This window comes from Phocoena sinus, chromosome 8 (genome assembly GCF_008692025.1).
Source record: "Phocoena sinus isolate mPhoSin1 chromosome 8, mPhoSin1.pri, whole genome shotgun sequence".
Taxonomy (NCBI): domain Eukaryota; kingdom Metazoa; phylum Chordata; class Mammalia; order Artiodactyla; family Phocoenidae; genus Phocoena; species Phocoena sinus.
Window position 1 is genome coordinate 9,490,817 of NC_045770.1, and position 21,795 is coordinate 9,512,611.

Genomic DNA, 21,795 nt, shown 5'->3' on the forward strand with positions numbered 1-21,795 from the left:
CAGATCTGGGTAGGGAGGAGCCAGATGTGGGATAAGGGGCAGTGGAGACGGGGGAGGTGACCCAGCAAAGGAAGGAGAGAGGTGGGTGGGAGAGAGCGTAACAGAGAAAGGTGGAGCGGAGCGGGACAGGAAGTGGTCTCACCTGGAGACGGGGCCGCTCTGGAGACAGTTAAGATGGGGGCACGGGGGTCCATGGGTAAATAACAGAGGGAAGCTGGACGGAGGCAGAGGAAGCAGAGGCCGTCCCCGAAAAAAAAAAAGAAAAACAAAAACGGGCTGCCAAGGTGTCCTCAGTGATGCCTTTCAGCGCTCACTTCCACTTTCCTCATTGTCCCCCATCATTTGAATTTCATTCCTACAAAGCTTCGTCCTCTTGTTCAATAGTATGTCTGCCAGGCCTGCCTGGTCATTCCACAGGGCCGGCACCATCCCTCTTCCCCACTGGACAGCCAGCATTCCCAACGGGGACCAGCAGGCCACTTGGGCCCTGAAGTCTCAGGGCAGCCGCCAGCGTCTGGGCTCCCATCCTCTGACCTCAGAAACCTTCCTTTCCCTAGGTTGCCACGGAGATGACTGACCCTCCAGGAAAGAGGTGAGGCAGGTGAGGAAGCACCTTTGTCCACCTGGAGCACCGGGGAAAAGTCTTCTGTGACTTGCCTTCATCCAGGATGCGAGAGCCCACTGCGTCCAGTGGGGCCATCTTTGGGGGGCAGATTGTACCCCTCTGGCCCCTAACTCTCCCCTTGGTCCCCCGTTTCTGCTCATCCTTCCACCTGTGTATCCCCCAAGCTGGGGGCCTTGACTAATAAAACTGGGGTCATCAAAGTGGGGTTCAGGGGCAGTAGATGTGATGAGGCCTGGCAGGGACTCAGGCAGGTGGCCCGGCCTTCAAACCCCACTCTTGACCTGAATATCCCTGGCTGGGGACCAGAGGCTCTTGCCACAGTCCTTCCACGTGTCCCTGGGGTCCAGCCACCTCCCTCTGTGGAACCCACGCTTTATAAAGGTCAAGATGGTTTGTCATCATGGTGACAGTTCCTCCCTGGCTAAATAGGTAAAAGTAAAATGCAGAAGAGAGGCAGGTGGAGGGGGAGGCTGGGGAGGGACAGGGCAGGGTTGGGGGGGCTTCCTCTCACATCAGAGCCAGGCCACTCCAGTGGGCCTGAGATGTTCTCGCAACAGTCGGCAAGCATGTGCTGACCCTCGCTGTCCTGAATCCGGCCAGGCATTTCTAACTGTCCCTAGGGCTGGGGAGACAGAGCCTTTGCGTATCGGAAGGATGTCCAGTGCCAGCGATGGAGCCTCAGGCAGCAGCATAGCTGGAGAGCCACCAGCGGCGTCAGGAGAGGGATCAGAGAGGGCTGTCGCAGAGCTGAGAAGGAGACACGGGGTAGCCTTCCTGATGGTCAAAGTCCAATCCCCTAGGCCAACGCAGTGGTGAGGTCGGGGGACCGAGCAGATCGAGGGAAAACAGAGAACCAGGTCACAGCAACAGGGGCAGGGCAAGGGCCTCCTGAGAAACCAGGAATGGACTAGGGGGGGCAGTGCTAGGCAGTGCGGGCGATGAACTGAAGTTTCCTGATGGGGCCTCTGCCCACGAGCGCTGACACACACACACACAGCATACCGCAGGAGCGCAGGCCCCAGAGGACGGGGGTACCACACACCCATGGGCACGGACTCAGGCGGTTCTGGGCTCAGGCAGGGAAACTCCCAGGACCTGGCTTCCCAGTGGAGCCAGAGCATCCAGCCTAGGAGCACAGCCAGGCTCAGGCGGTGCCCACGGAGAAGTGCACTGGTGCCATCAGAGTGGGCACCCGTGGGGGTGCCACTTGTGCGAACACACATCTTGCTTCCTCCAGACACCCAGGGGTGCACCAGCCCAGAGCTGGGGCATCAGCCTCAGGACGAGAGCAGGGTTTTACTTGGAAGAGGGGGGGTCCCGGTGTTGCTTGAAGCCGGCCTCTCTAGAGCTCTACCCACTGTGGCAGCTGATGACCCTCCGGACGTGAAAACACATAAAGAAAAAATGCCGAGATGCACTAGACACAGCCCATGACATCTGTGGCTCAGGCCGGCTGGAGACCCCTGTGCCTCGCAGCTTCCCTCCCATCTGCTCAGCTTCTGCCGCTGCCTCCCAATGCCCACCCGCCATTTCTCTCTCCCTCCCCCACGCCGGTCCATTCTGCTCCCTGTTCCGCCCACAAGTCAGGATGTCCACAGTGGAAGTCCGGCAGCACCCCGGGGCCGGGTGGCAGACACAAGGGACCACGTGTACCTGGCAACCCTGAATCGGGGAGCAGGGGAAGCAGGAGGGCAGCAGGAACACATTTGTGGATGGGCCCCATGTCTGGTATGGCTGAGCTTCCAGAAGAAGCCCCAGTGAGAGCGGGAGGCCGGGAGGGGATCTCTGAACGCTGCTTGGCAGAGCCCCTTGTGCACTTGGCCTCTGTGAGTTAATGATTTGTGCTGGGTGGAGAGTCAGTGTCTCTGGAATCCATCTGGGGTGAGGGGTGGAGGGTGAAGGGAGACAGCCTAGGATTAATGGAGGGTGAGGGCAGGAAAGGCCTGGGAACCGGGTGGGCTCTGGAGGACGACTGTATAAGGAGATTTACGGAGCGAGTGAGGGCGGGCTGTTCCAGCACGTCTCCGCTGCAGGTGGAATCCACCAGGAAGCAACGCTCGGCCATGCCGGGCTCCTCTGTCTGTCACTTATCTGCCATCAGAATGCCTGGCCTCTGGCCCCATGTGGCAGCTGGCCTACCACCACCGTCCAGCCAAGCAGCAGCATCTATTTCTAGCCTGCTGCTCTGCTGAGGGCTCGGACGCCAGTTCTCCTCTGTGGGGCTGAGGGAGAAACTAGGAGTGAAAGGAGGGGAAAAGTGGGGTGGGGGCGGGGGGGGAGTAAACCTGCTAGAACCAGAGAGGGAGAGAAAGCCAGCCCGGAGAAGGAAAGTTAGAAAGGAGAGCGGGAAACGGAGGTGGAGAAAAGAAAACGGGGGAGTCAGCGAGGAAAGGGTAGGCAAGGATTCAAGGGAAGGAAACGTGAGACGGAACAGAAAAGCTTGCTGGAAAGAGGAAAGGAGAGAAAGGAGTAGATAAGAGGGAGAGGGTGGAGACGGGCAGCAAGGCTGAGGATCTGCCCGTCCAAATCTGGTCGATTTAATTGTCCCCTGGGTCTGCAGCCACGTGTTCCCTGTTCCCCTTTGAGGCACTGATTTTACAGTACCCCTCGGGAGGGTGGAAGATTTCGGGACGGAAAGGATGCTGGAGGCCCCACCCACTCCCAGGAAAGCATTCTCCATCCCCTCTACGTCCTCCCACACAGGAGCTCCTCTCCCCTCCAGGATGTCAGCTCTAAGCCACGGGGAGGCCACAAGCCCAGGTGAAGGCCACTGTGGGTCCGAGGGGGGCTGAGGGGCTGAAGTCCGGCTTCTCCCACCGACAGGCCACCTAAGCCCTCAACTCCCCTCCTGCCAGCACAGCCCACCAACCTCTGCTTTGCCTGTGCTGGGTGAGGCTAAGGCTGGGATCCATCAACCCTACCTCTGCTTGGTCCCCTGAGCAGCAGGAGGTGGGAAGCCACGGGGCTGACGGACATGAGCTTGACTGTGGGGAACCGCTGAGCCCTGTGGGAAAGCACCCTCCACACAGCGATTCCGGCCCAAGTCCCTGCGTTAAACCCAAGCCCCTCCCCCCTCCTCCTGCCGCTCCCCCTCGCCAGAGCGTCCTCAACGCCCGTCTCCCAGGCGCCCGCTCCGGCACCTTCTTCAACTCCACGCGACCTGCTGCCGCAGGGCCTGGTGTTAGGGGAGCGGGGAGGATGCATCCACGTGACCATCAGGGTCAAGCCCGGGCAACAGCAAGCTCAGGGATGAAAGACAGTGACCTGAGACCGGGCCGTGGGCAGCCGCAGGGGTGGGCGCACGACCAGGCAGGCCGCTGAGACTTCAGCCAGCTGCTCTTCACGGGAAAAGTTCAAAACCCTGTGGCCCCGGCTCTGTGACCCAGAGGATGTGGCCTCTGCAGGGACCGCTTACTCCACGATCGGCTTCCGCGTAGGAGCGCCCGTCTGGACACCGCAGGGACGACCCCAGAGCCGGGGATGTGTTCTGGGAGGAGTGTGCCCGTGGGGCTACCGAGAGGACCCAGGGGCAGAAGTCACATTCCGTTACATGAGACGGAGCCTCCCTACAAACGGGCAACTTGTCTGACTGCTTTTCCCCCAAAATGTCTCGGTTAAGGGGAGGAAACCTCGGCCCTAAGTTTAGGCCCCAGGACTGTCCCGTCCCAGAGTTCCGTCTGGCCTTGGAATGCCTCCCCAGCCCGGTCTCCTCCGTCAGGGCTGGAAGGCCCTTGTCGGGGATTCTAGCGGGGGGACGAGGCAGCCCATCCCTGCTTGGTCTCCGGGAATCGAACCCTCCCTCACCAGCAGTCCTGTCCTGCTACAGAAGAGAACCATGGTGTCTGGTTTTTGAGGGAGGGGGTCTGGTCAGGGGAAAAGCCCACCTTGCTAGGCCCCTAAGTTTGCCCGAGCCCACAGGGAAGCCACGCTGTGCCCCCCAAGCCTCCATCCCCCGAGCACGGCCACCCCCCACCCGCCTTGCACGAAGCCAACAAGCAGAGAAAAGGGATACTTACGTTATACCAGCTCTGGCTTTTCTGAAAAAACAAAGTAAGAGAAGCAACGTTAGTCAGCGAGACACGGTGGGAACGGCCAGCGCATTCCTGGCTCCAGAGGGAAGGTTACACAGACAGCGGAGGGCGGGCGGGGAGGAGGAACCCCAAGGCAGCTGAAGGCTCCCCGTGTTGTTGCTCGGGGTGGGGGTCCTCCTTTCTCAAGACAGCTCCCGAAAGGAGGCCCAGGGAGCGGTCCATGCTGGAAGCCCCCGCGGCTGGGATGGCAGGCAGCGCAGCACCAGCTAGAGCTCGGCCGGAAGGGAGCAGGCCCCATCACAAGGTTCTTCTGATGGGGGCGAGGGATGCACTGCAGGCATCCGAGACCCAGTCCCCAACGGGCCCTGATCAGAAGCAAAGTACCCACAGAGACCAACACAGCCGTCCACCCAAGTCGGCCCCCCTGCAAGGCAGGGTGGGACCCTCTGGTGTCGGGGAGTCAAGGGACTGTCTAGAAATTTCCCTCCAACTCGGTAAATTCCTCCTTCTGCCCAACTGGCTGATCATGTAAGTGACAGTGGCCAAGGAGTGGTTGGGGGCTGTGTGTTGGGGGGAAGGCTGAAGCACATAATTGCTAAAGGTCCTTCCCGACTTCATGGGGTTAAAATTCAATACCAACAAACCCTGGTCCGTCCCGACTCCAGAATTCAGGTCCTCTCCATTCCCAGCCCTGAGCAAAGGTAACAAAGTTTTTTAGGGAAAGAGGAGGGATGGCTAAGGGGAGGGATGGCCTAGTCTATCTCCCATCTCACTGGCCAGGAGTCCTTTATACATACACATCCCACTTGGAAGACAGAAAGACAAGCAGATAGAGACAGACAGACACACACACACACTCGCACACGCGCACCCCTGCCCCATCTCTTCAGGGGCTGACCCAACAGGTTTAGACTGGGCAGACTGGGGCTGGGGTACTTTCAGTTTTAAATGCTTGCCAAGGGTGTATAATTCAGGAAGAGAATCACTGGGTAGAAGGAAGCTTTGCCTACCGGTCCACATCTTAACTATCGGCACACCTCGTTTTACTACGCTTCATAGACACTGCATTTTTTACAAACCGAAGGTTTGTGGCAATAGGGTGTCAAGCAAGTCTATCGACACCATTTTCCCAAGAGCATCCATTATTTTTCAGTTAATTTAAAATTGTATTTTTAATGATAATTTAAGTGTACACTGCTTTTTTTAGACATAACGCTATTGTATACTTGACAGACTACAGCACAGTGTAAACATAACTTTCACGTGTTCTGGGAAATCAAAATATCCACGTGACTTGCTTTATTGTAACGTTTGCTTCGCTGTGGTGGCCTGGAACCCAACGGCAGGCTCTCCGAGCTCTGGCTGCATACGCAGAGGTGTGGATCGTGGGCACACTTAGCAACCTTTATCCCGCCCACCTGGTCTTACAGGGTCCCTACTCCTAAGGGAAGAAGGCAGGCGTGGTCTCAGGAGGTCTGCTGTGCGGTGTCTGGAGAGGGTGAGGGTGACTGCAGTGGCGAAGGCCTGGGCGTGCGATCGCCCCCCTCGCTGGCTCTCCCATCAGGAAGAACTCTGTAGAGACCTTCACCTTCACTCTGAAGGGGAAGCGTGTCAGCAGACGAAGGACAGGCGTGGGTGGTGCTGCCTCTGAGTGGCTTTGTTTCAACCTCACACCCTATCTCACTGGCCAGGGGGCAGGTGGCAAGGCAGGCGCTCCATCCTCCTCTGCAAGATGCTCTCCTTGGTCGTTTCCCAACAAAGGCTGTCACCACGGCCCCATCCGGAAGTCACATATTCCCACCACAGCCTCATCTTCTCCTCCAATCCAGAGGGCCTAGCAGGTAAGGGGCCAAATCCAAATATTCAAAGCCAACTATCCCACCACTGAGGGAGAATGGGAATCGTGGACTGAAAGTTAGCCTCTAGTCCTTCTGGAGGAGCGTGGATGGGGCAAGGAGGCTGCAGCGGACTCTACCCTGCGCCTTAGAACGTCTTAATTCTTGGGTCCTCATTCTGAGATCACAGGGCACGAGGCTGTACAGGTATCCATGAAAACACCTCTCTCAATAGTGGAAAAGCACGCTCTAGAAGCTGCCGGCCTCAAGCACCCGCAGTTCGCCTGCGTTTCATCAAACCAAAGCCAGGTCATCAGACACCTGCTTCACGACTGAGAAAACTCTCTGTACCCGCCCCCAGCTGCTCACCTCACCGTCCTGGCCTCCACGTGAGACCCTCGGAGGAAAGGGGGCAGCAGGAATTTGATCCTTTACTTAGGCTCCCCCTCCTAACTCGAGTGAATGGAAGAAGGAGAGTTTCGTGCACTGCCGCACAGATGCACGGCCCTTCTGAATCTGTTTGGAAAAAGAGCTTCAGGGTGACAAAGAGCCTGCACCAGGGAACCTGGGCCCACCTCTGACTAGCTGTGTGATACCTTTGTGTGTGTTACTTGCTTGTGTAAATACGTGTTCACAAGTACTGCAATGTCAGACACACAGAGCGAGGACTTCTGTCCCTCAGCCTGAGACTCTGCCCCGATCCAGCGCTCTGTGGGCAGCTTGTTACCCATCACCACTGAGGGTGTCCAGCCCTCCGGCCAAATCCACGGCAGCCCCTGGGAACAGCCATGTGGGTGTGAGTCTCCCTGAACTCAGTTTGATCTCCGTGGCTCCGCTTTCCAGGACTGAGTCCTGGAGGAGCTGCTGGACCGGAAGGGCCCAGCTCACGGGGCAGGGAGGCCAGGGAGCGGTGGCCCCGGAGGGTGAGAGGGGTGTCCAGTGGCACTCGTGAAGTCTCTGTCCTGGTGGGTTCTCGAAAATGTCCTCCTGTGCAGAGAGGGCCAGAGGCAAGGGAAGAACAGAACGAGGGAGTGGGGCGAGGGCTTTCTGACAGGTGATAAGTGGATTTGGGCAAAGCGGGAGGATGGAGTCAGGAAAACCGCCCAAAGGCAGAGCTGCTGGGACAGGGCTGAGCTGAGCAGGTTTCTAAACTCCTCGCCGAGGTCTGAGGAGCAAGCACCTATGGGACTCCAAGGCCCCTGGAAACAAGTTCCTTACACATCCCCCCAGTGCAAAGGCCCGGGACTCTGGAAGATGGGGTGTGCGCAGAGGAGGGACGGAGGAGCGCTAGTTAGAGGAGTTGGGGGGAAAGAACAATTTCTTACTTTGATCAGGTTAAGTCTGTCATACTGGAAAGGAAACCACAAAAATTAGGATTGAACAACAGGGAGAGAGTCAAAGGGGAAAAGGCGTGCCAGAGCCACAGAGCCCACGACACCGTACACCCAGCGCGGGGAGGCACAACGCGGGGGCCAAGCAAGGACCTGCCTGGGCTCCCGGCACCGGCACCGGCACCGGCACCGCAGCGCCCGGTTCCAGAGCTGGCAGAGCAAACGGCTGCGGGCTCCCCCTGGCGGCCACAAGCCAGCACTACAGAGCGGAAGCTGGGCGGTGGCACAAACTAAGGGGTCCTGGAATAGACCTGGGCCTTGACGTCTAGCCCAGGGCTCTCGGAAGGGCTGGCCGGGGCAGGGCCCGCCTCAGCAGGACAGCTGCAGAGTCACAGGAGCGGGGCCTCACCAGCTACCTTGTCCAACCCCAGTGTACTAACACACGAGGAAATGGGGGCGCAAGAGAAGGGCAGGCAGACACTGTGAGCGAGGCCTGGCTTCAGGGAGAAGTGGCGGCACTCTCCAGCCGGCCTGAAAAATATGAGGTCACCTCCTCTAGCGCACAGGATGCAGGGAGCAAGGTGGCCTGGCTGTGAGAACAGTGGCAGTAGCTCTGGCCACCAGACCCCTTGCTGTGGTTGCATTCGGTCAACCTGAGAAAAGGCTCCACCGGGGGAGGGGTATCCCCACCACAAGACTCCCCTCCCTCTGCTCACCTTACCCCTGCAGCTCTCCCTCGCTCCCTGCTCCGGGCCCTGACCGCGCAGTGCCTAATTCCTACACTGGTCCTCGTGTGTCTTCTCTGTCCCGCACGCACACTTCCCATACCAACCACGGCTGCCCCCACGTCCGCCTGGGGTGGCAGGCCGCCCTCCCCGCCACAAGTCAGTCCTTGTTAACTGCTGTGCTGTCAGTCGGTGACGATGGTCACGGCTGGGGAGAGGATGGGACCTCAGTCTGTGGCTGATGGGTTCAGGCACCGCCTCACCCAAGCTCTTCGTGGGGAAAGAAAACCTGGACCCCACCAGTCACCTCCCTCTTCAGCTCCTTAGCAAAGGCGCTGAGGTGCACTCTGGGCTCACGCTCAGCTCTTGGTCTCTTCCTGATGCCTCGTTCTGCCCCTCCACAATCCCACTGGGAGTTCCAGCCTGGTTCCGTGCACCCGCTCCCCGCCTCCGACGTGAGCTCTCCCGCCTCCGACTTCATCGAGCATCCCAACTGCTCATGTGGTTCTGAAGGTCAGGTTAGGTTTGTGGATAATCTGGACACAAATAATCGGGATAATCTGTGTTTCTTATCTCCCTTCCCAGACTAGACGCTGCCTGGGGCTGGGAACCTGGCCTTCATACTCCTTTCTTAAGGAAGACCTACCATTTAGGGTTTTTTAAAAATCCTCACCATTGGCTACTCCCCTCAACCCATCACCTGACCAAAAGAGGCGCTCCGTTAAGTGCTGACTTCCGTGCTGTAGACCATAGATAAGTATTGCTCTGCTCACTGAGGGCCTTGCTAGGCACAGGGGTAAGAGGGTGAGGAAGCTTAGAGCTTGACCTTAGGATGGAAAAGTGCGTAAACACTGTGGGCAGAGGCAGAGACATGGAATAACTGGATGCCCTGTCCCGCCGCATCTGCCCTCTCCCCAGCCAGAGGCGTGAGGGGCTCAGGAGGGGCTGACGGAGGTCATGTCCAAACCCCGTCCCCAAAAGGCCTGCACCTGCCGAGCCCCCCGAACCCACAGGGGACTCCTGGGGGGCTCCTCGGGGCAGGCAGAGCTCCTCCTGCCCTGCCCACAGCCAGCAGCTGGTGGTTTAAAATCCTCAGAGCTGAGTTTTTAGCCTGAAGGTCACAGACTGTACGATTAGCCCTGTAGCCACTCGCTCATCCCTCAGTAACCAGAACAGCTGTTGAACCCTGCTCCTCCCCAAAACCCTTACAGAGGCTTGAGACTATGATTAAGTCACCCCCCAGCTCTCTCTTCTTCAGGTTGTAGCCACCCCCTTCCCCCGTGGGTATCATTTCCTGAGCCCCGCTACCGTTGTAAAACACCTATTATTCACCCTCCATTCCTTCCAAGTTCTCCTCAGGCCTCTGAAATCCTGGGGTCCTGGGCAGACTCTGGCACGGGCTCCCTGACCTGGTTGCATCTGTGCAGGGCCTGAGCAGGGACAACTCTCAGCGTCCACGACCTCCCGGGGCTGGTGCCACGCCCTGTGAGAGAAGACTTCTCCTCTGATCACCAGCCAGGATCCTAAGAACACCACGAGCCCCAGGCTGGATGGTGGGTGGAAGCATTAAGGGGCGCTCAGGCTGAGCAGCTCTCAGCGGGCAAGCGGAGGGAAGGAGCGGGCCAGGGCGAGCTCCTGGGGTCGCTCTACTGCACCAGGGAACTCGTGTAAGGGAATTCGTGACCCTCAATCAGCTCGCCTGGGGAATCAGAAATCGCCCACCAGAGCAGGTACAAGAGGGTATCAGGACCTGCAGCCCCACCAGATCACGGCGGGGGGGGCTCCCTTCCCCAAAGGAATGAAACTAAGCCCTAGCAGGACTCTGCTTCTAGATGGCACCAGGAAAGTAGGGAACAGACGCCCAGCCGAGGCAGTGTTTGGGGCGCAGGCAGAGACACGGGGGTGGGGGGCGGGTCTGGTCTCCGACTCCGGGTGCAGTGGGAATGGTCCGCTCAGTGACCTCAGCCAGCCTGCCAGGGGCAGTGGGGCCGGCCCTTCTGGGAAAGGGGCCAAGCGAGACGCATGGGCCAAGATGGGCGAGGGAAGAGGGAGGGGTGCGGAGCACTACAGACAATCCAACACCGGAGGGGAGACCAAAGACAGAGACAAAAGATGGCTTACTTTTGAGAGGCGCTTGTGAGACTAAGACCATGCATGCAAAGAAGGTATTTGGGAGATGGGGGCGGGGGGGGGGGGGGAGAAGAGGAAGAACAAGAAATCAAACGACAAATTCAGGTGGGAAGCCAGCTCCCGAGCCTCCCGGGGTCCCCTCCCCTTCCCAGGCCCTGTGAGTCCAGCAGGTAAGAGAAGCTTTTAAAGGAGCATCTAGGCAAAGACATCTCCTGCTTCCCAAAGGACTAAGGGGGTGGGGGAGAAGAAAGTCTCTGGGAACCATAAGTAGCCAGGTACCCAGGGCTTATTTTATGCCCCTCCTTAGGCAAAGGCCCGGGGCTCAGGTGGCAACTCTGACACACTTGGGAGGGATGGAGAGCCCTGTCACCGTCCTCTCGGCCAGATGAGTACCAAGTAGGTCATTACCAAAGGTCAGGCAGGGTGATGGCCAGGGCGGAGGTTAAAACGGCATTCCGCAACCTTCTCTGAGGACTCCCTTCCTGGCACTACAGTTGTCCCAAATAATTTTCCCTTCCACCCCAAATTTGGAAAAGGTAGCAGGGCTAAACAGATGACCCCTCCTGACCCCCAGAGCACCTCTCCTCCAAGTCTCAAGGCCCGTGAGGCTCCCTAGCCCCTAAAGAGAGATAACGGTCATTGCGGAGTCATTTTTCCAGCTCCCGGGGCCCTCTCGGAGTACTTAGCTGAGATGGTAAAATTTAACTAGGGTCTCTCTCCCCTGACGGCCCCGCCTCACCTCACTGAATCAAGGCTATCTCTGGGACACTAGGGGCTGGCCAATCACGTCAGGTCCCTGGATGACGGGGTTCTCTGCCTCACTCTCCCCCCAATGCCAGCTTCCCTGCAGCCAGCCAATGGGCAAGGACAGAGTCCCCGGCGGGGTCTGGCTCACCTTGGAGTTCTTGCCACCGCTGCGGCCGGACTGCGAGGGGCAGCTGCGCTGCACGCCCTGCTCCGGCGTGGACGGGGACTTGTCCGAGGAGTGGTCTGAGCCCTTCTCCACCATGCTGTCTCCGTCCGGGTTCTGAGGGGGTGGCGAGCGAGACCGCTTCCGGAGGATGGGGGAGCAGGCCGGCGTGCTGCGGTTGGAGTTACTGGCAGTGCTGCAGGGGCAGACAGAGAGAAGGGGCGGGGTGGAGAGGGAGGGGGAGGAGAGACAAGCAGTCGGTGACTGAAGGCCGAAGACGGGTCCCAACGAGCCAGCTCAGGGAGCCAGGGTTCGGGGCTGGGGAGAAATAGGGAGCAAAGGGCCCAGCTATGACTTGCTGCACCATAATACTGCTGCTGGCCAGGAGGGGGCGGTGGTGTCCACATGAAATGGAAATAGCAAGAGGAAGGGGTAAGCAGGGCAATCAGACATGGAGAGATTCTTTCACCCAGCCATCCATCCGACCATCTGTCTGTCCATCCATCATCCATCAGATACTGTCAGGACACCCCCGCCCCTCCCCCATTACATGCCAAGAACTGTCTAGGGAACACGGAATTTAAGATCTGAAAGGCTCATCAGAGGTGAGATCAGTACTATCATCTCATTTTATCCATGCTGCAAAATCCAGCTTCTACATTTGGTTTTGGAGATACCTGCCCATAGAAATAACAAAAATGATCCCACTTTCCAAAGCATTCACAACATATTATTTCACTGGGTCCTTCCATCATTCCACCAAGGTAGTAATGACAAGTGCCATAATTCCTATCTTTAAAATGAAGACCAGTGCATGGCAAAGAGAATCAAGTGTCCTCTGCTCACAGAGGGCTTAGAATTCACTTGCAAAAGGTACCTTGTACATCTCACCGTACCAAATCCCCTCACGTCAAGGCTTATAAAACTGTGTAAATATTTAGCTTGTGTTCTTAATGGACTAGAGGAGATGAAGAAAGGAAGAGGAGAGGAAAATTAAGTGCAGTTAAGTTCTAACAGGTGTTTGCTTTGCTCTGAGAGAATGGAGGAAGGAAAGAGACAGGGGAAGGAAAGGTTATGGAGGAAAGAGACGGGAAACGGGAAGGAAAGCCCACGTGAGACTGGAAAGCCAAAGCAGCACGAGGGGAGGGGGTGAAAAGCCCAAGGCCTGGCACAGGGCAGTCAGGGCAGGCTCGGGGCTCTGGGCACAGCCGGATGGATGCGAGGCTGTCAGGGCCCCAGGAAGCACCCTGGGAAGCTGCATCCCCACCTTCCCTCAGCCAGTGGAGTGCAGGGCGGGGAACACTGCCATTTGCATGAAGATCCAGCTGCAACCTCAGATGTCCCACTGGACCCATCTGCAATGAAAACCATGCCCCTTTCAGCAGAACCTTCCACCTGGGGATCCCTGGCAGAGAGAAAAGGAAGGAAGCCCAAAGGCCCAAACCAGCAAGTGCGGGAGGAGGGCAGCAGTGGAGCGAGGGCAGGGCTCTGACTTTTGGAAGGAAACGGATGGAGAGAAGAAACAAAAGGAGACCAGAGTAAAGGAAGCCAAATGTGACCAGAGGGCGTATGGGGACACTAAGGCCGAATGTTTTGCTTTATCCCCAAACAGAATTTGAATTTGGAAACTCGGTTATAATACCAACAACAACTGTGATTTAGAAAGCGGCTCTTCAAGTTCTCACCCCACCGCCAACATCCTCATCCTCTCCGACTTCTGAACTCATCCACTACCATCTCCAGACAAACCCCGGACAAAGGAAATTACGTTCTTCTCCCTCGGTTGGAAGAGCTGGGCCCCGTCCGGGGGTGGGGGCTGGGGGCTGGGGGCCTCGGGACGTCCGAGGAGCAGAACCAGGCGCTCGCCTCTCTGGGGGCAGCCCCGCCCCGTCTCTCGGGCCAATCGCAACCCACGGCCAAACCCTCCAGGGCTGAAACCGTCTCCTGGCACTGTTTCACTGGAAGAACAGCCAGGACCTCTGCGCCTCACCTCAACTAGTTTGCTCAGAGAAGCGAGAGCAAGGGTGTGGATGACACCAAGTGCACGCCTGTCTCGGACACGCGAACGCACAGCTGGGCTCCTGTCTTTTCCGGAGATAAGGGACATCCTCACATGGTGATTCCAGACCCAGGAATAGAAAGGAGCTCCCTTTCTCCTTCCTCAAACTCTGAATCCCTGAGAAAACTGCCTGTTGAGGAAAGATTCGAGCAAAGGGTAGGCAAAAAATCCCAACCGGGAGGAAACTCACCCCAACTACCCCAAACCGCATGAATCTCCGGCGCTCGTGGTCGACGTGTCTAGGAGATGTTCTCCTCGCCTAGGGACCCCACATCAGCTGACCCTCCATGTGCCACCCGACAGGTACCAAAAACTCTGCTTTCAACACTTCAGTCAACAGACAACTTATACCATCACGTGCCATTTTCCTCTCTGTGCCTATAAGGCTGTAGATTTGTGTTGCTCTTGAAAATCTCTCCCCTTCTCCCTGATGACGCACACCTCTCTCTTCTATTCCTCTTGCTGTCTCAGTAGCTGGCTCCTCCCTTGTACCTCCACCTGAAATTTAGTCCTTCCCCAAAGGTGGGCCCTTCACCACCTGAGCCATTTCCTGTTTTCCATGACTTCAACTATGCCTGGAAGCAGAGGACTCCTCTACCTGCTTCTGGTCCTGTTAGCTTCAGCCCAGCAACCTGTTGCCACCGTGACATTTCCTCCAAACATGTCTCACAAGCACCTCAGATGCTCCAAACTGAGTTTGCCGTCTTTCCTCCCAAGCCGCCTCCCACTACTGCCCAATCTCCATGGCATCCTCATTTCCTAGTCTCTCAAGCTGCAAGCCCATCTCTTGCATCTCACCCCACAAAAAGTGAGCCACTGAATCCCATCAATTCCATTTCCCTAAAGCTCCCATAACCCATCCTTCCCTTCCACCCCCAGGGCTCGAGTTCAAGCTCTCAACGCCTCCGGCCTAGACTTTTCTAATAACCTTCTAAGTAGTTTTCTCCTCTCCTTTCCTCTTTGTGCCCATTCACACCTTTGTCCTTGAATCTTTCTAAATAAAAGCCTGATACTATCTTTCTGCCCCCTACTAGCGTTCCTATTAAAGTCCAAAATCCTCAGAATAGAATTCAAAGCTCTCTACTGAAAATAATTTGACGCTTCCCTAGATCTCAATACTTTCTCCTTGTACTCGCTCATAGGGTGCCCATCTTCTCGTCCTACTTATCTTCCCCTGGTTTTCTTAATACACATTCTTCTTCCCCTGCCCCCTACCTCCCCAACGGCTCACCACTTGTGCGTGAAGCGCTCTCTCCCTTCGTATGTACCCAGTGGAGTCCTGTTCATCCTTTAAGACCCATTTCAAACCCCACCTTCTCCAAAAAGCTTCTGTAAATCTCCACCAGTGAACTGACCAAAGCATTTAACACTTTGGTGTTTAACACTTCACTGGTGTTAAAGTGAAGGCCTTCACGCTCCTGGGCGCACACCTCTGAGCCTCCTCCCTGCTCGACGGGACGCTCTGTAAGTAGTATGAGCTCAACTAACGCCTGAAGCGAGTCTCATTCTAGTGCACACCCACGGCTTTAACAACCCCCAGGATCACGACAGCTCCCAAATCTGCACCTCCAACCTGCTAATATTAATACAAATAGCTAAAAGTTTAGCCGTGCTTATGAATTCCTGGCACAGTGGCAAGCATTTATTAAGGCATTCCCTCATTTAATCTTCCCAACCAACCTGTGAAGTATTAATGGATATTACCAGTCCTGTTTTTCAGGTGCTAAACTGAACGACTGACAGATTAAGTAGTTTGCCCAGAGTCACACACATGGGTAAGTGGCTGGAGAGGCCTAATCAAACGTAGGCCTATCTGATTATAGAGCTTGTTCCCAGAACCAAGCGCTCAGTAATGTCTGTTTGCTGGGTGACGAGACAGGAGGATAGAGGAACAGGATTGATGGGGAGTTGAACGGATGGAAAGAAAGAAGGAATCAACTTTCGGCCTCTAGCCTTCAATCCATTCTCTATTTCACTGTCAAAATGAACTTCCCACAAAAAGTAAATGGGTCATTTTTGGCCCTCCTCTGCCCCTGGTTAAAGCTCTCTATGCTTTTCTATCTCCCTGGAATAAAATCTGAACTCCAAACTGTGATACAGAAGTTCCCCAACTGTCAACTCCAAGCTGCCTTTGAAAGCTCCGGCTTGGCTACTTCTCCCAGGACACACTCGGCCTCCGCCATCAATCAAGGCCTATTCACGGATCCCCTGCCACGCTCCGTCCCTCTTGCACGTTTTATCAGTCTTTCCCACCCAACACTTACACTCAAGACTAAGCCAAAGTATTGCCCTCATGCCCCACCCCATGCTCCATCTCCCCTCTGATCCTTCGCTAAAGAAGAAGAAATGTTAGGAGCTACTACAGTCCTAACTCGGCAAAATCACAGCTAGACTCGTTCGATTCCTAAAACTCTTACTTTTACTAAGCTTTTTTATTTATTATTTTTCCCTTTGGCCACGCTGCGCGGCTTGTGGGATCTTAGTTCCCCGACCAGGGATGGAACCCGGCCCTCGGCAGTAAAAGTGCCGGGTACTAACCACTGGACCGCCAGAGAATTCCCCCTAAAACTCTTTTAAAAGGCACTCCATCATCCTACAGATTCGTATGTCCTGCTGAGCAAATAAAACCAATTCTTATGAATCTCATAACCTGTAACACTGTTTTTTCAACAAACTCTACAATGTGTGCCATTAATCTGATCCTGCCACCTTTATTAACAATAGCATTACATTATATTTCAAAATCCTTGGATTTTAAAGCTAAAAATGACCTTAGGTTTGCTGCAGAAAGAAAGGAAGACACGGATTTTGGAAGGGCTACTGGAGTAAGACCCCCCCCTTCAGATTTCAGAATTAACATAGCCAACTCTTAACTTCACATATAAGAAACCTGAGAAACAGAGGTTAAAGGTTAAGTGCCTGGCCAAGGGGATAGGACTGCACATCTGGATCTTCTGTTCCACAAACACTTACTGAGCACCTGGCATAATACCAGGCGTTCAAGTTCATACTGATGAGTCAAAAGGATCCTTGTGCTTGGGACGTTATCATCTGGAAGAGCCAGACACGTATTCTTCTCATCTTAATATAAGCAACAAGTGGTGTGACAGGAGAGAGGAAAGGAATCTCAGTCAGAGGTCAAGAAAGGCTTCCTTGAAGATACGGCCCTTGAGACTTAAGCTGGGTCCTGAAAAATGTGTCAGAGTGAGCCAGGTGAAGGGCGTGGTAGTAGGATGGAAGAGACTGTTCCTGAAAGAAAAAAAAGACAACCCACAAAAGCCAAAACAACAGCAGGAACAAAGGTATGAAGGCCTAAGATAGCATGGAGTACACAGAGCAGCACAAGGAACTGTGTGTTTTTGAAGCATAACATACTTGAGTGACTGCTTAAGAGATTCTTGTCCTCATCAACTCTCCCCAGTAACAGGTCAGCTGAAACTCCCCCAACCACCGTCAACCCACTGCAGGGGGCCCAGAGGTCATTCACTCACTTCCCGTCTCTCCTATTTTATTACTTTTTTTTTTTTGATACGGACCATTTTTTTTTATTTTATAAATTTGTTTTTGGCTGCGTTGGCTCTTCATTGCTGCGCGCGGGCTTTCTCTAGTTGCGGCGAGCGGGGGCTACTCTTCACTGTGGTGCGCGGGCTTCTCATTGCAGTGGCTTCTCTTGTTGCAGAGCATGGGCTCTAGGCGCGGGCTTCAGTAGTTGTGGCACGCGGGCTCAGTAGTTGTGGCTCGCGGGCTCTAGAGCACAGGCTCAGTAGTTGTGGCACACGGGCTTAACTGCTCTGCGGCACGTGGGATCTTCCCGGACCAGGGCTGGAACCTGTGTCCCCTGCATCGGCAGGCAGATTCTTAACCACTGCGCCACCAGGGAAGTCCGATACAGACCATTTTTAAAGTCTTTATTGAATTTGTTACAATGTTGCTTCTGCTTTATGCTTTTTGGTTTTTTTGGCCACGAGGCATGTAGGATCTTAGCTTCCTGACCAGGGATTAAACCTGCACCCCCTGCAGTGGAAAGCGAAGTCTTAACCACTGGACCGCCAGGGAAGTCCACCATCTCTCCTATCTTAAAACCTCCATTAAAGACTATGTCACTCCTCCCCTGGTTACTTTACTAACAAACAGTGCTTCCTTAAGTCTGACCACAGTACCTCATGCTACAGTTTGATCCTGCTTCCCATAGTTAGGTCTGGCTGAAGTCCCTGAGAAACAGGGGCACATGGAAAGAGGACCAAGGCTCTTGGGCTTTCTGTGGCGACCCTCCTGGCCGCATCTCCCACCCCCACTAGAGACGTGGGAGTCACGGCCCCGGTCTGCTTGGCCTTCTGTTCCCATCCTTCTGACTGTGTAGTCCTGCAAGCTCCCTGATCAGCCACCCACACACAGTTTCAGACCCCCGAGCAGAGCTGGGTAGTCAGCTGGTGTCCCAGTGCTCTTCATTTGTTTTTTTTAATAAATTTTATTTATTTATTTATTTTTGGTTCTGTGTCGGGTCTTTGTTGCTGCGCGCAGGCATTCTCTAGTTGTGGCGAGCGGGGGCTACTTTTCGTTGCCGTGCACAGGCTTCTCATTGCGGTGGCTTCTCTTGCTGTGGAGCACGGGCTCTAGGCGCATGGGCTTCAGTAGTTGTGGCACGCGGGGCTCAGTAGTTGTGGCTCGCGGGCTCTAGGTACGCGGACTCAGTAGCTGTGGCTTGCGGCCTTAGTTGCTCCGTGGCATGTGGGATCTTCCCAGACCGGGGCACGAACCCGTGGTCCCCTGCATTGGCAGGCGGATTCTTAACCACTGTGCCATCAGGGAAGCCCCCCCAGTGCTCCTCATTTAAGTTAACTTGTTTGCTTGCAGCAAAGTTAACTGTTTCTGCCCCAGGGACTGCAAAGTATGTACCTGTCGCCCCACCCCCAGAGGCTCCTTTCTGGCTCTCAGGCCACTGTGGGTTCCGGCCCTGGCTCATTCCAAATCAGACCCCCTCCTTCCCACCCCTGGACACTTCATGTCCACTCTGTGGTTCGCCCTGAGCCCAGCTCTGCCATGACCTGGATGATCAAACGTACGGCTGTCACAACATCAGTGCCCCATGCTGGTAATTTTTTAAAGACTGCCTAATACGTTCCAGCGCACCCCACCCCAACAGAAGGAGCATTTAATTAGAAATGTAGAAAGCCAGTTCCAAATGAAACGTTTGTTTGCTGAAGGCCTGCTTGGGCCCTGCAGGGTCAGGATTAATTGCTAGTGTGCGATGTGAGCAGGCTCAGCGTTGAGTCCCAGCTTTGCCACTTGCTGTGTGACCCCGGCCTCTAGGCCTTATTTTTCTCATCAGACAAATGAGAGGTAATAATACCTACCTCAGAGGATTGTTGTGTTAAGTGAAATAACGTAAGTGAAATCTTCAGTGCGGTGCCCGATACATAATGAATGATCAATAACTGTTTCTGAGCTGCTCTTATTAAGAAGGTTTTTGTTCCTCTCTGTAGGAAATGGAATAATTATCCTTGCCCTTCTTCCTCAGAGGGTTATATGGACATGCTTTGAACGCTCCCAAACGTTACTTCCCATAGGAGGGACCAAATCTACATGGGGTGCTCTCTTGAAGTGCAAAATCCCAGCCCCACCCCCACTCAATAAATGACAGTCTCCAGGGGATGGTCTTGTGAATCCGCACCATAGCTCATTCTGATGCACCCCAAAATTTAAGAACCAGTGTTCCCAAGGACTAAACCGTATAAGGATCAAGGGATCAGTGACCGTATCTGCCCCAGATGACAGAAACCTGCTTGTAACTCTCTTGAGTGCATCAGCTATTCAGTGTCCACCGGGTGGGTGGACTCGCTGTAACAGAAAGTCAGTTGAGCTTGTCAGAGGAAGTGCCAACGGAAGAGACCCCAGGGTTGCTGGGGAGTGGGCTTGAAGGCGTGGTTCTCAATGTAATACTACGACTCAGCACACCTTCTTTTGGTGCAGGAGCCTGACAATTATCATTAGATCCCACGCCCACAGCCATATTACAAACACCGCTCCCCTCCCTGCCTTTAGTAGCATCTAGTTGAAGCCATATCAAGCACTTCCTACTTCCTAACAGCTGACTATTCTGTTATCTAGCTATGCCCGCCCCCATCCCCATGCCAATTCTGAAGTTTCATCAGTAATCCTCCTCAGCTCTTTATAATAGCACTGCAAATATCCATGCATATTAGCCAGCTCCACTTTGAATTTTCCCATAGCACATGTTCCAGTGTCTGAGATAGGATGGCCATAGGTGTATTTGCATAATAGTTGCATGAAATTTACATGCTTCCTGCAAATGCCTCCATTAGATCTGTCCACCTAAACTGGTTCCAAATTCAGAGTTGACGAGGATTCCCTGAAGATGGTTGTTTTTCAATCCCTTTCTGTATTCCTGCTTGTCACTTAGTGTCTCTGTACCCATAAATCCACAGCACGGTAGATGGGAAGGGCAGACCCAACCAGAACTTTGCAGAGGTGGAAAAATAGCCCAGATCACAAATCCCAGCTGGGCCCCAAATTCCTCTTGGGCCCTCCTCCTTGGAGAACAAAATACCAAGTCATCTAGAAAAAAATTTTCCCAGGCCTGCTTCAGTTCTTGTTATGATGTCCCGGAGCTCCAGGTCTTGGCCCCCTTTACCCATGAAAATAAAACCAGAGTCTCAGGTCCCCAAGGGATGATTGTTGCAGAGAAAGAGTCAGAGTCCTCTTACTGTTATGGATGGAAGCACAGGCCCAGGGAGATGATGTGACTGTCCACCAAGGGGTTAACAGGCAGCTGGACAGAGTGCTCAGCAGTGTTAAGTCTCAGTAGCCTTTTCCCCCCATGCTTTTTAGGATACTGGATGGGGTGGGGTTTTGAAAGGATGGAAAAATGTACTATTGTTCCTCCTAAGAGGGGCTCCTGGTGACCATGTATAGAACTCACTCTTTGAGAGCCTATCACTTAGAATCTAAACCTGGCAACAACTCTGCCATTGGGTCCAATTCCTTCTCTTAGGGAGAAAAAGCCAACTGTGCTTTTTGTGTCAAACTGTGATTACCTGGTTGAAGAAAGGGGCCAGACAGCTTCTGAAGAGATGCCTTTTTGTTGTTGCTGGGGTTTTTTGTTGGTTTGTGTATGGCATAGAGGTTCTCTTCCCAACTTATGCTAAAGCAGGTCTCTCTCAGCCTGGTCCCAGCATGCCACACTTTGGCCTGGATGTAGCATCGGGTTGCATTTCAGCCAAGGGCAGGGAAGGAGAGGAACCCTGGGATAGCGCCTTTCTTTCCTAACACAGTCCACACAGTGCAGCTGCTGAGCCTGACACTGAGCGGGCCCCCTCCACTGCTGAAAGGCAAGATTTAGACAGAGATGAACACCTCGCTCCCTCTCTTCTGTTCTAGTCACTTGCTGAAATGCCCCAGGGGCTTTCCAAGTTGGGCCTTTGGGTGAAATATACACTGTTCAGGGAAAGGCTCTGTCTGAAATTTGGAACCAAGAAGGTGGAACTAGACCGTTGCCAGGTCAGACCACGGGCAGAGACACCTTACAAATGGAAGCCTGACAATTCTCCAGACTCACTATCTGGCCACTGGTCATCCAAACATTGGTTCACAGGGTCCACGTGGCCCAGGCCTCACCCTCTCTCTGCACTGTGTCCCTCATTGGTCTCCATCTCTGTAGATAATTCAGGGCACTTCTTATGGCCAGTAAGTTCCACGGACCCATTCTTCCTTCCCTATCTTGTTCAAGTACCTATGGAAAGCTAATTTTTTTAAATCTTACAAAGAGAATGAAAGGTGGCAGAGCCCATCCAAAACATCTGCAGCCAGCTTCTAGGTACACCTTCTAGGTACATTCTAGATACATTCTCATTAGGGAGCTACTCACATACTAGATACATTCTAGATACATTCTCATTAGGGAGCTACTCACATACTAGATACATTCTAGATACATTCTCATTAGGGAGCTACTCACATACTAGATACATTCTAGATACATTCTCATTAGGGAGCTACTCACATACTAGATACATTCTAGATACATTCTCATTAGGGAGCTACTTACATACTAGATACATTCTAGATACATTCTCATTAGGGAGCTACTTAAGCCCAGAAGGAATTACTTGTGGGGTAAGTCTTAGCAGTG

The 21,795-nt window shown here is 54.3% G+C and overlaps 1 protein-coding gene across 3 annotated transcripts in view; it reads right to left on the bottom strand.

The window, feature by feature from the left end:
• The window catches only part of GRAMD1B (GRAM domain containing 1B), a 178,336-nt gene that overhangs the window by 35,507 nt on the left and 121,034 nt on the right, over window positions 1-21,795 (bottom strand). The window contains exons 3-5 of one of the 3 annotated variants that reach the window (XM_032640373.1): window positions 11,573-11,783; window positions 4,642-4,662; window positions 4,041-4,135 (exon numbers count right to left, since the gene is read on the bottom strand). In XM_032640373.1, coding sequence (XP_032496264.1) covers window positions 4,041-4,135; window positions 4,642-4,662; window positions 11,573-11,783 — 327 coding nt within the window. Of the gene's footprint in view, window positions 1-4,040; window positions 4,136-4,641; window positions 4,663-11,572; window positions 11,784-21,795 lie in introns of those variants that run through there. The other 2 variants (XM_032640372.1, XM_032640375.1) reach the window with 2 other exon arrangements.